At 32.6% G+C, this 13,553-nt stretch overlaps 1 protein-coding gene across 3 annotated transcripts; it reads right to left on the bottom strand.

Annotated features, from left to right (window-relative positions):
* Positions 1-384: 384 nt before the first annotated feature.
* Positions 385-12,546, bottom strand: LOC106051672 (protein-L-isoaspartate(D-aspartate) O-methyltransferase-like). Of its 3 annotated transcripts, none has more exons than XR_008776920.1 (9): positions 12,391-12,546; positions 11,014-11,175; positions 10,584-10,720; positions 10,304-10,408; positions 7,075-7,287; positions 6,388-6,465; positions 5,981-6,072; positions 4,389-4,476; positions 385-761 (listed from the first exon to the last, which is right to left on the bottom strand). XR_008776920.1 is itself a non-coding variant. In XM_013206877.2 (8 exons), the coding sequence occupies exons 2-8, from the start codon at positions 11,138-11,140 to the stop codon at positions 743-745; spliced, it is 771 nt and encodes a 256-aa protein (XP_013062331.1). In that variant the 5' UTR covers positions 11,141-11,175; positions 12,391-12,546; the 3' UTR covers positions 385-742. The 3 variants fall into 3 exon arrangements, 1 of the variants encoding a protein (XP_013062331.1); XR_008776921.1 differs by having other exon boundaries at positions 385-763; positions 4,392-4,476; XM_013206877.2 differs by lacking the exon at positions 4,389-4,476.
* Positions 12,547-13,553: the final 1,007 nt, after the last annotated feature.

The following is a 13,553-nucleotide window of genomic DNA, read 5'->3' as shown; positions in this document are numbered from 1 at the left end:
GATAGCACTGTTTTTTTAAAGAGGCTTCATTTAATTAACTTTAGAGCTTATCTTCCTAAGATATAAACTTTTCCTATGATAATTGTTTAATTGCATTTTTACTTGAGACTATTTTAGTAGTTTGATCAAATATTTCTCAACATCTTTCAACAAGGTGCATTCCAATGTTGTATATTCCAAATGTGTGCTCTCAATTGTATGTGAAATTTTATTTGTACAAGTTGTGAACAAGTTTTTCTTTTGTTTCTGTGATATTTTCTTTAATAAACTTTACAAAGACTAACACAATGAATTATTTGAATGTTTTTTTGTTTTAAAATAGCCAACAAAACATAAGACAACCATTTCAAACTTAGTTCAAATGTACACACTGAAAGCATAGAGTTTGGTGGGTTGTTTTTTTATTGTAAGAAAACAAGTTTATTAGCCAATGACCAAAGCATGGTAAAATTAACATTGAATTTCAAGCTTTAGCCTAAAAGGTGTAAGAAAAATGGTTGCAGAACTAAAATCATATAAGGCATTCTGCTCACTGGGCAGGGGGGCCAACTCCAACTGAAATAAATAGTAAATACAAACGCATTTGTCAACATTGCAGGAACAATAACCATTCAAAGTACAGTGAGTCAATGATTTAGCATGTGTAGGTGCAGTATGCAGAATGAACAATGTCTGTACATGTTATAGCCATAAGATAGGACACACATAAAGAGTGTAGTTTCTGATGCATTAGGCCTTCAGTTCACAGCTCAAATTTCTTCCTGCGAAAAAAAAAAAGAAAAGTAAAAGAAAAAAGTTTACATAAATTATTTTTTTTAAATATTAAGAAATATGAATGATCAAGGTCTTTCGATCCAAAGTCATTGGTTTGTTAATATGGAAATCCATTAGGTTCCTTATGACAATATCAAGATGTAAAGCTAAGACATTTCTATGGATACTATTAGGATTACCGTTTAGTACTCTTCAGTTTCCCATCTAAGCTGCTTACATCTTATCTAAGGGAATGTGTTATCAGAATATTGTAATAAATATGCACAATATTTAAACCATTTTAAGTGTTAGGAGCAATAATAGCCACCACTAACTTGCTAAGGACCCAATCATTCTGTAGTGAACAAAGCCATATGGTTGTTTGGTTATAGGACAGGAAGTTTATATAATAATAAACAGAAAGACCAAATCTTTTTCATTCAGTCAATTCATCTCTAGAGATGTCACACACACTACCTATTTTAACAATGTCCGACACTTAATATGGAGCGATAACTTATTAATACAAAAAAAAAAAAAAAGCCTTTCTAAAACTACAATTGCTTTTCATAATACATTGTTGTACATAAGGAATTCATTATTTTGCAACTAAGCTAGAGATAGATATTGCATGTTAAGAGACTTTTAGTTGCATTCATCAACTAAGGGTAAAGAGTGATAGCTGTGTCCCATCTATAAATACATTTTATTTATAGCTCATAGGTCTTACATATAAGGTTGTATTTCCAGTTAATGTCTGTTTGAATAAGCACGCAAGAAAACAAGAATAAGCATAACATTGTTTTTATTTTTTGTTGTTGAAAGTTTTGCAGACATTTCATACTTCTACTATATGGTTTGGTCAAGTGAAATGTACTGTTAGAAAGTAAAGGAAATTTAACAAAAAATAAATCTACATGTCAACAATCATACATCACACATCATACAGTAGTCCTCAAATTGGCTCTATTTATAAACAGTAATAGATTTATTGTCTATGCATCTGAAGTATTGAATGACATTGAACAGAACAATTCAATCAGACCTCTATTTGCCAGCGCATCTCATTCCTGAGGCTTAAGCCTAAAACAACTTCATAGGAAATAATGAATACAAGTATAACATTTTTTTTAATTAATAGAGAAAGGTCTAAGCTTAATGGATGTGGGCATCTAATGTTAAGTTCATTTCATTGTCACAGTTTATATATTTATTTATCTAGATATATACACAAGAAATATTTCATGGAGAAAACAACAGAAAGCTAAGAATAGAATACAAGTGATGGGTAAATTATGAAATTGTTTAAAAACTCAAATTTAATTTAAGTTCATAAAATTACAATCTGTACTTTGCATGGAAAATACACAATATATTACCATAAATACAGTGTAGCAGTCTTACTCAGGGGATGTTCTGACCCTTCAAGTTGGCAATTACTATACTTGTATAAGCAGTTAATACAATCATTGACAGTTAATACAATCATTGAAAGCTATGGGAATGGCAGTCATGAAATTAAATTATGAAGATTGTTAGTCTAGAACTAAATAGTTCAATACAAGAGCATTGGAGCATTTAAAATTGTTTTACTTGCTTGCAAGCATAGCTTTTAGATGTTAAAACTCATTCATGGTATTAACAATTGCATATCACAATGAAGTAGATTTTCAAAACTCAGCCCAAGGGACTGCATGTTATTTGCAAAAGTGGTAATAGAAAAATAAATAACATTTCTTTAAAAGACACTCACTGTTAGAGATAAAACAACAACTGTTGTCTTATGGCATGGACAGCTAGCTATGCTGAATAAGAAAATGTTTTTTTGTTGTTGTTTTTTAAAACAAAAATAACCAGATTTGTAATATATTAGGTTATTAAGTTATTATTCAAGATGATCGTGTCCCACAAACAAGTGTTAGTTCAATGCAACAACAAAAAGTTTTTTTTCTAAATATTGATTCTTATAATAACAATACAAATTGAAACATATATTTAACATTTGCGAAATTCTTATAACAATGCAAGTCAAAATTAAAAACACTTCAATCATATTTCTTTTATTAGTTCTTCCTGTTGAATTGCTTCAAACAATTATATAAATTACTGATTCTTTTTTTTTTTTTTTTAAAGTGACATTATACAGGCTGACATCAATATTTCAGTGTGATTTCTGTGTACAGCTTATCAAAGTACAGCACTTCCCTCACTACTTCTCAGTTGGAGGATTCGCTACTTTGCTGTTTTATTCAAGGAGGCTTATGCCCACTATATTGCCAATACTAAAAAACAGTGAAAGATGAATAGACAAAATATTTCATTAAATAAATGAAAATTTGATGGGATATGATGGCTGAGTAATAAAGCTCTTTGGCTACTGAACCAACAAATTTTTAGCTACAGTATTTTTAAGAGTCCACCTAATTCAAATGTGCACCTGTGGTTGGTTGTTGTGATGGCCACATAACATCATCTGCCCTATAGATCACAAGGACTGAAAGAACTTTATTTTACTTTTTTACTAAAATTACCTAAAATTCTTGTGTATTTTTTTTCTATTATTAGCTCATTGTTAGCCAAGAAGAGTGCAGAAACCTTTAGGATTTTATTTTCCAATGCTTTTCCTCTTTGTTCATTCATTATTCTATATGTTAATTTGAATCATGTAGTAGACCCTGTGCATCCTCTTGGGATTAGTGTAGATATGTAAATGAAGTTGTTTTTTTAGTGCACTGTAAAATATTTATTTGACTAGGTGCCTTAAAAAATAATGTTTTTATTGTATGTAAATTATAAGTATTTTAAAAATATTATTTACATGTATTTGAGTAGACTTGTAGCTGACAAAATATATCATTTACAAGTATTTATTATGTAGAGTACATGCACTGCTCATCTCCACATCTGAGTGGAATTTACTTACACTAAATCACAACCTAAGAATTACTTTATTAAAGAAACGTATACTTTGTAGTTCCAATAAAAAAAACATTACAGAATAACAGTTGAATGTAAAAGGTGGGTTATGAACAGTACAGGCTGGGTTTTAACAGTCCAAATACTAGGTTTATACATAAAATATCTTTCATCTACCTCACGAAATGTGTTTTTTACAGGTGGTCGTAAAGAAAAGGAGGAATCACTGTAATATGAAACTATTAAGTAAGACTGCCCCTTGACTTACCAAACTGGTTCAAGCCCTCCTCAAACCACACACAATGCTTAAGGAAGCTGACTAGACTATGTCATTCAGGGGCACAGTTGGAGAGAGAGTCACACAAAACAATGAAAAACAAAACAATAACACAACATGCTAATTGCAATTACAATTTACATTCCTTTAAAAAAGTTGACAACTATTGCTAATACCTATCCATCTATAACTTAAAGACATTATTTTAAGGTAGAGTTTAAGATGAAAAAAAAAAAAAAGGACATTAAAATGGGATCAATGGGATGATCTCTTCTAAATTCCTAAAAACATTTCCTTCCTTAAGTGAATTGTGAAGCAAAGACACCAATGTGAATTTGTGAAGTCAAGTACCAGGGTAGCAAGCATTATACTGGAAGCGAAAACCCTTGTTCAATTCAAGCTGTTGACAGCAAGAGCTCTTTCAGACAAAATGTACTGGTACCTTTTTTTTTTTTCAATAAACCTATTCTTCTCAGTCAAGCTTTACTGCCAAATTCTGTTCTCCTCTGCTGTACTGGAGCTCTCAGAGGCTGTGGAAATGAAGGTTCTAAAATGTAAAAACAAATGAGAGCTCTGGACATTGTATTTGTTCAATGGCTTCTCAGTTGAGAAGAGAAAAACTGAGAGCAAAGTAAGTTGAGAATGTTTACAGTGATATCAATTTCTTGACTGTGACCCAGTAAGAATTGACTACACATGAACAAGAAAGTACATCTTATGCCCTTCAAAATGACTTGCTTGACATCCACTGGCCTAGTACTTCCTCTGAAAGTGGCTACTGCTAGTTTTACTCAATAACATCAGAGTTTAGTGGCAAGACCAAAAGACTTAATAGGACTCTGCCTAGAGTCAAACATTGACTGCGAATTGATAACTATCAAAGTTGAATTTGAATGATTCATTCCTAGAATCTCTTTCTTTTGAAATTAAGTGAAACCCATACAACTCTCAAATAGACTCTCAAGACAAATATGTTCAAGATTAATTTTTATCTACAACCTTCAGCATCTAGTAAAAAGTAATTTTCTTATAATTCTGAATTACCAGTACATTCACACTAGTCCTATTCTTACATCCCCACATGTTATGATAGGCAACAGGTCATAGCGCATAGTGACAGTAATTTATCGACTTAAAAAATGTATACATTTACTTGACTGCTGACATATTTTAAAATAAAATGTATGGAATTTACCATGCATAAATTATTTTAAAAGTATTTTTAACATTGGTCAGACATATAGAACTTTAAAAGCATAACAAAAGTATAATAATTCAGGTTTTACACAAAAGAACAGACACAATAAATGATATGCATAGCTGGCTAAGGAAAACATCAGGCATATCAAAACCATTCTCAGGGGGCAGCAGAAGACATGCAGAAATAGTACTAGGTACTTTTACAGTTGGAAGTGGTGCCATAAGCAGAATGCCACCAGCTATTATTATTGTCAAGTCAAATATCGCAATATAGCCAAGCCAAGTGCCTTAACCCATGCATAGCTCTTATTACAAATAGTAGTTATATTGCTTATAAAAAAAAAAAAACGTTTTCTAACAACTTGTTTATTTTCTTGGTTTAAAAAGAATTTTAGACTTTTGTAATTACTAATTAGAATTGTAATTACCCAATTAGAAATGCAAGCTTGTGATTATATTGAAAACAGGGTGATAACTAAACCAATGAGAAGATAAGACTGGGGGAAAGTGTGGCAGAAAATTCAAATGGTTTTGTTGAGTCTAAAAAAAATGTCCAAGATGTGATGGCAAATAGTTTTTGATTAAACCACATTAATAAACTTTCAAGTAACTACATCCATTTTTTTTTTTTAAAAGTTGCTACGAAAAAAAGTAGCTCGTTAAATTAATTTAAAATTCTACTTTTTATCCAATGAAAGTCAACTTGAGAGAAAAAAAAATCAGTTTAATTTAATTTTAAATATTTGTAAGCATGTGTGAGAAATGTGCCAAACATTCTTCTTTGGATGGGGTCTTAAAAACCATGTCAATAAAATAAATATTTGCTATCTCCACCTGGGCCATTGCTTCTCTTTGCTTGTGAGTGGCACATACAAGACTCCCATCAAGTTCTTCTTCACAATAGAGCCATCTTGCAACTTGTCAACCTGCTCCATACAATAGTTAACTTTTAGTTTCAAAAAAATCATTAAATTATATTTTGTTAAACATTTAAAAAAATAATTATTTCTTTTACTGTATTCGTGCAATAATGTGCTTGCTTATACTTGAATCAGGATTTCAAGTTCTGTAGGCAAATACTCATTCATCATTAAAATATTGCCTTTTTTTTTTTTTTTTGGCTCTAGATCATTCTTTGTAAACAAAACTTGTAGTAAATATTTTCAGAAAAAAATTAAACAGACTTTTGTAAATGGAAAACTAAAAGTTCTTGAATAAACTATTAAAAAATGTTTCCATACCTGTAAGAGACTTTGATTTTCCCCAGCTGGACCAACTGGAATAATTAAACGTCCACCTGGCTTCAACTGTTCCAACAGCTGATAAAAAACAATGTGATGTGTAAATAAAAAAAAAGCATTTGTATCAATAAAAATAAAAAAAAATTTGGTGCTTAAACAAACACAGATGGACTAAACATATACCTAGAATGCTTCATTAATGGGCAAGATGTATCTATGAATCATATGATCTTTGACTAATGGGTGGTGAATGCATATTTAATACTAACAAGGGAGAAGATTTTGAGGGGAAATCTCAGTGACATGTCAACCTGGCTTCTGTGTTGATGCAAGGCAGTAATAGGAGATATAGGAATTATCTGTGTAGGATCAAAGTTTCAACTACAATCTATAAATTCATTTAACTTGCAAAGTTACACACTGCACTGTATGTCAAGTTGGAAAGCACATAAGTGCTGGTAATGACTCCTTGTAGACAACAGCCTCATCAGCTGAAGATGTGACAAAATATGTAGTCCAGTTTTACTGACTCCTTAAAATAATGCATGAGTATTATAAGCCAAGTGATAGTGAAGAAATATGTTTGCAGGCCATAAGGCCATTTTTACTTTTTAATATCAAAACCTTAAGAAAGAAAATAGCAATAAAAATGTCTATGTGCTATACAAACAGAATGTAAACACTCACAGCCTCTGGCAGGTCAGGAGCAGCTGCTCCAACATGTATAGCATCAAATGGGGCTTCTGGAAGGTAGCCTTGTCTCCCATCTCCCACAACCAACTGAAGACGGTCAGTCTCCAGCAAGACTCTAGTGATGAGATCTTTTTCAATATTTCTTTTGGAATCATCCACAAGCTCTTGGATGTGATCAATCCCAATAGCCTTTCCAGTTTTGCCAACCTAATCAATGGGACAGAATCTTTCAATGAATGAATACTAACAACAGAAAAACAAAAAAGCATTGTGTTTATTTAAAATATGTGTCACAAGCCAATGTGACAAGTGCAAGAAATCTAGCCTCTAACTTTGTTAACAGTGAACATTTATAACTAGAATAGCACCATCTTTATCTGGAGTATCTTATCTTATATAATACAGACGTTACTTCAAAAAAGAAGATGATTACGTCCTACGCGTCATGCATTTAGTCATGCATATTAACCAATGACTTAAATTCTGCCAAGTCACTGGTTTTCCTGGCTAGCTCAGGCAACCCATTCCATGCTCTAATAGCACTAGGGAAGAAGGAGTATTTGTACAAATTTGTCCTAGCATATGGGACGAGGAATGTGCCTTTATCTTTGTGTCTTTCAGAGTATTTTATTAAATTTTGTTTTTGTATTTGAAGATTATGGTTCAGTGTTTTATGTATTATTGCTACTTTACTTTTGAGCCTTCTGTCCTGAAGGCTTTCTAAATTTAGTGATTTTACTAAAGGTGTTACTCTAGTCAAATGTGAATATTCGTTTGTTATGAATCGCACTGCTCTATTTTGTGTCTGTTCTAGTTTCTTAATGTTTTCTTGAGTTGAGGGGTCCCAAACAGTGGATGCATATTCTATTATTGGCCTAACCAAGGTTAAATAACATTTTAGTTTTATTTTCTTATTTGATTTATAGAAATTTCTTTTAATAAATCCTAATGCTTTGTTTGATTTTTTTGTAGTTTCATCAATATGTGGATTCCATGACAGTTTTTCATTTATTATAACACCTAGGTATTTTGCGTTTTTAGTCTGTGTTACTGGTTTGCCATGAATAAGATAAGTGGAATTAATTTGTTTTAGTTTTTTTGTTACTCTTAACAACTGACATTTTTCTGGGTGGAAAGACATGCTCCAATTTGATTCCCATTTCTGTAATTCATCTAATTCTCTTTGTAAAATATCTGTGTCTTGTGTTGTTTTTATTGTTCTATATATTATGCAATCGTCTGCAAATAATCTGACTTTTGTTCCTGAAGTAATGCAATTTGGTAAATCATTTATGTAAATTAAAAATAGTAGTGGACCCAAGACTGTTCCTTGAGGTACACCTGAGTTTACTGTTATCGGTGTTGATTTAGAGCCATTTATTATTACAGTTTGTTCTCTCCCTATCAGAAAGTCTTTAATCCACTGATGCAGTGGACCATTAATGCCAAAATATTTTAATTTTTTAAGCAAACTATGGTGGTGAACTTTGTCAAAAGCCTTAGAAAAATCTAGTAAGATGCATCTATTTGTTCACTATTATCTAAACCTTTTGAAAAATCATCAATTAGTCCTATTAGTTGTGTTTCACATGATCTATATTTCCTAAAGCCATGTTGGTATGGTGTGAGGACATTATGTTTGTCTAAGTGGTTTATGATGTTGCTACATATTATGTGTTCTAGGATTTTACATGTGATGCTGGTAAGTGATACTGGTCTGTAGTTTCCTGGGTCAGATTTTTCTCCTTTTTTAAATAGGGGGGTGACATTAGCTTCTTTCCAGTCCTTTGGTACTCTGCCCTGGTTAAGTGAAGCCTGAAAGAGTATTTTGAACACTGGGGCTAGCTCATTACTTAATTCTTTGAGTAATCTAGCTGGAATACCATCAGGTCCAGAAGCTTTATTTGGTTTGGTGTTGGCTAATAGTTTTTGAATTCCATTTTCTTGTACTGCTATATCTTCTATGTTGTCTACTTGGTTCAAATTCAGTAATATGTCTTTGTCTCCTGGGGCTGAGAATGCTGATGCAAAGTATTTGTTTAGAATGTTTGCTTTAGTTTCATTATCATTATGTTATGTTCATCTTTTAATGGCGCTACGCCTGTTGTTTCCATTTTCTTAGACTTAATGTATGACCATAGGTTTTTGTTGTTGTCTTTAGATATTACATTGTTTATGTATTCACTCTGCAGCTGTCTGCTTACTTTTTGGGTTAAGTGTTTAATTTTTATATACTTTTTGTAAACTCTTTCTGCATTAGTTTCTTTAAATTTTCTATATAGGTTTTCCTTCTGTTTACAAAGCTTCTTTAGTCTATTATTAAACCAGCATTTATTTATTTTGTTTGATGTGTATTTAGTTGGTATTTGATTTTCTATAATGCTTTTAAGATGGTTTTTAATGAAATTCCAGAGGTCATCGACTGGTTGGTTAATGTCTTTTTCTAATAAGAATGTTTGTTGAAAGTTTAATGCAGCTTGGTGTAGTTGTGTTAGGTTACATTTATTCCAGAGTAAGATTTTTCTTTTGGGTTTTGTATTGGCTACTGCTTTTATCTGTGTATTTTTATGATCTCATGGTCTGATAGACCAGGGATAATATCATAATCAACTACTAATCCAGGTCTGTTGGTTAAGAAGAGATCTAATGTGTTGTTTAATCTAGTTGGCTTTTTAATGATTTGATCTAAACTTAGGTTGTGTAAAGTTTCATGAAAAGCTCATTTATGTCCTTAAGGTTTTGGTGTTTATCTATGGTTAGTGTTTTCCAATTTATATCAGGTAGGTTGAAATCTATATTTTTTGTGTTAGGTAAGGTAATTTCTTCTGCTATAAGAGTGTTTTTTATTGCTAAAAGAACTCCTCCATGATTAGCTCCATGATTAGAGTAGCTAGAAATAGATTAGAAAATTCTATGACAGCATACTGCATGTCAAGATAAATCAATGAAACATGACACAAAAATAGTATAAAAAGAAAGTCAAAAATAGAAACAAATTTTGTATTTAATTCAGGTTTCTGGATTGGCTCTATAAATCTATTTCACATAAACTGAATATTGTGATTCAAAGAAATAATTCTTGTTATGTTTATTTGTGAATTATTTTTGCTTTATTCATTATATAGTTGTGTTTATTTGAGGGGAAAAAATGTATTAGATCTATCCTCTAACTTAGGATTATTCCATTCAGTATAGCACAACATCAAATCTGAGACAAACTGACCATTAGAGCCATGCAGGCTGTGAGGTAACCACTTCCAGAGCCAACATCTAGAGCCTTGCTTCCCTCAGTCAAATGTTCAGACAGAAGCTCCAGTGCATGAGCATGCTATCGACAAGATAATGATTAGAAAAACCTTACATGGATGCTGGCATTTAAATAAGTTTTTTCTACATGGTTCAGGCCAAGCATTTTGATCTCTTTTTAAAATTAAAATGAATTTTTAGGCCACTATACATATTAAAAAAAACTTAAATAAAAATGTAGTAAATCTTAAACAAACCATGTGAGGGGCACTTATTGTCACTGCATAACCAATGCTCTGAGGTGAATCATTGTAAGGATTTGCTTTGCAGAAGTTAGCTCTATCCACTTTCTTCATAGCATGAATCACTCTGTCTGACTTGATGATGCCATTGGCTAAAAGAATATAGCAAGTATTTAATGTAAACAGAATTCTAAAGTATTGCTTCACCTGATGTAAAAAAATAACTAATTATACTAAATATACTATAGTATGAATATTTCTATTTAGCAGACATATTATTTCTCTAAAAATTACAAACAAAATAAGTAAAATAAAATCATCTATGTTCATAAATCAAGTTCTCCTGAACTGTTTTATGGCAATGAAATGAAAATTATGACAAAGTTTTGTAACAATTATATCTTAGCTCTGGATACAACCATTTAGAAGGATACATTTACCTTACCTGCCAAGTTATCAACCAGCTGTGAGTTACTATTGCCACTTGAACGCCAAGCCATTATGTTTTTGGGGAGAACAAAAAACAGTATTGTTGAAGAGAATAGCCTAAGTCTTCTGATCCACATAGACATCAGTCCACATTATACACATCCAGTTGTTCTCAATGCTGCAGGAAAAATGTAATATCAAAAAATAGAGTGTTGATCACAGTATATAAAAAATATTGAAAAGATGTTAGTTTTCCTAAATCTGATTGAGAAAACCTTTACTGCCTACAAAACTCAATGACTTAACTACCCTCACTAGTGCATCTATATTGTTACTGTATATACATAGTAGTAATGCTGAGGTGGACAATTATAGTCAAACTGAATTTCCATTTCTTTTAACCAATACAATTATCATATTCTTATCTTAAAATATATAGTTATATTGAAAATCAAGTAATAGCCTAGGACGACTAGGATAAAGGAATATATATCACAGTATTTCCCAAACTTTTCCCTTAAAAGAACACTTCGCATATTCTGAGTATTTATCGGAACACTTTGCTTATTTTTTTAGAGAGATTAATTTACATGGTGGCCTACTAGTTAATTATTCCAGTAGTTCATGGAACACCTAATCAGACCTCGCAGAACACTAGGGTTCCACGGAATACAGTTTAGGAAACACTGATATATCAAACTACTCATCTCTACAATAGACTCCAAAACACAAGATCTGGTTTGGGGGGAGCAGGGATGACTAAGTGATTAGCGCAAATTTTTTTTATCTAAGTGAGAAGTATTTGCCCAACACATCAACCTCACACTCACACCCTAAAGCCCATCCTTTTCCAGAAGCAAGATTGTGTCAAGACATCTGGAGACGAGTTTGGATGCAGTGAATCACCAGAGACATTCTATGTGTCTTGTCCCGCTCTCAAGTCTTCCACAGTGCTGTGCTGGTAGTTGCCTTTCTGTCTGATTTGTCTAGTTATGGCATGGTGATGTTTCACACAGGCCGCCAAGTCCTAACTTCACATGCTTGGGCTTGGTTTGACAGAACAACTCTCAACAGTTACAGTGTTTACTGAACACTCTCACTCAGATGCCGCTGGTGCAGCGACGAGATCTATTTTCTAGATCTAGGAGCCACAGCTGAGAGCTCGAGTTGGGTACCAAGTGGAGACTAAGAGTGAGCCAAGCTACCCTCAGTAGAGGGTACAAGACAATGATTATGTATGATAATGATTGATTGTGAGAGAGCTCTGAGACTTGAGTCTGAGAGTCAAAGAAAGTCAAAAGAATAATTATAAGATGAACTGAAGTTCTGAAGAAAAGGAAGGAGATCTATAAAATCTATTCTTTAAAAAATTTATCTAATTCTTATCACTTACAAATCTAGATAAACTTAGACCAGAACTAGAACTCTATAATCAGTATAATGTAGCCGACTCTAAATTTGTTTGTCTTGATTTCTGTTGTTGACGTTCTCTATTTCGAAAGCGAAGTTGTCTACACTTTCTAGTTCCGGTGCAATGTTGCCAACTTGAGCTTAATCTCATTCGTTTATGACGTCCGCATATGAAAATAAAAATGGACAGTGAATGATATCAGTGGATGTAATGAGGACCAAGGTGAAACAAAGGCATTAACCACAGGTGGAAGTGCACATATGGACATTTGTTTCGAAAAAAAAAAAGAACTACATCTAGATCTGCTATTTACTTTTGTAAACAAAATACTTTTTGATCGTTTTCAAGCTAACGTCGCTGAGACTCAAACAGATCAAGGAATGTAGGCAAATATGTAAGAGGACAGGGGCGGACTGGTTGAATGAGCAAACTGTCAAATGCCTGGTGGGCCGGTACAAAAAAGGCCGGTCTGGTAGCGACCAAAGAAAAAAAAATTCAATGCAGACAACTTTAAAGTGACAGCAGCAAGACAGATATGCCCGAACACGTTTTCTTCTTCTTTTTTTTTTTTTTTAAATTATTATTGCACTTAATTTTGTTTGAAATTCAACAAGAATATAAAAAAATGTACATGATAAACTGTACGTATTATCATTTGCAAAACGTTAGACCGTACTTTTTGCTATGCACGAGGGCATGGACTTCAACACTGCTTTGATGTCTTCGAGGCAGTGTTTGGAATAATCATTTTGCTGGTCGGCATGGACGTTTGATGGCACTCCTATTTGTTTTTGCTCCTTCCCTTCCCTTCTTTTGATGGTTCCATTGTCAGTGAACGAAAAAGAGGGATGAAAGAGGTTAAGTTAGAAAACATTGATATAACGCAGAAAAAAAAAAGGAGCAACAACTAGCTCTTTAGCGGATACAAAGGATAGCAGCATATATAACTAGAAGGAAATGAGAAGGTTGACACACTCGCCAAGAGTGGGAGAACAAACTCACAATTAAACATCGCACTCTATCCACAAGAAATGAAGAAATTAATAGTAAATAAAATAAATGAGAAATGGACAAGCTCTCATCCGAATCACAAGAAAGATATATGATGCCTATTATAAGCTATCCCGAAAGATCAACATCTAATC

This window comes from Biomphalaria glabrata, chromosome 3 (genome assembly GCF_947242115.1).
Source record: "Biomphalaria glabrata chromosome 3, xgBioGlab47.1, whole genome shotgun sequence".
NCBI classification, from domain to species: Eukaryota; Metazoa; Mollusca; class Gastropoda; family Planorbidae; genus Biomphalaria; species Biomphalaria glabrata.
The sequence above is the reverse complement of the archived record's forward strand: the minus strand, read 5'-3'. Positions and strand labels throughout refer to the sequence as shown.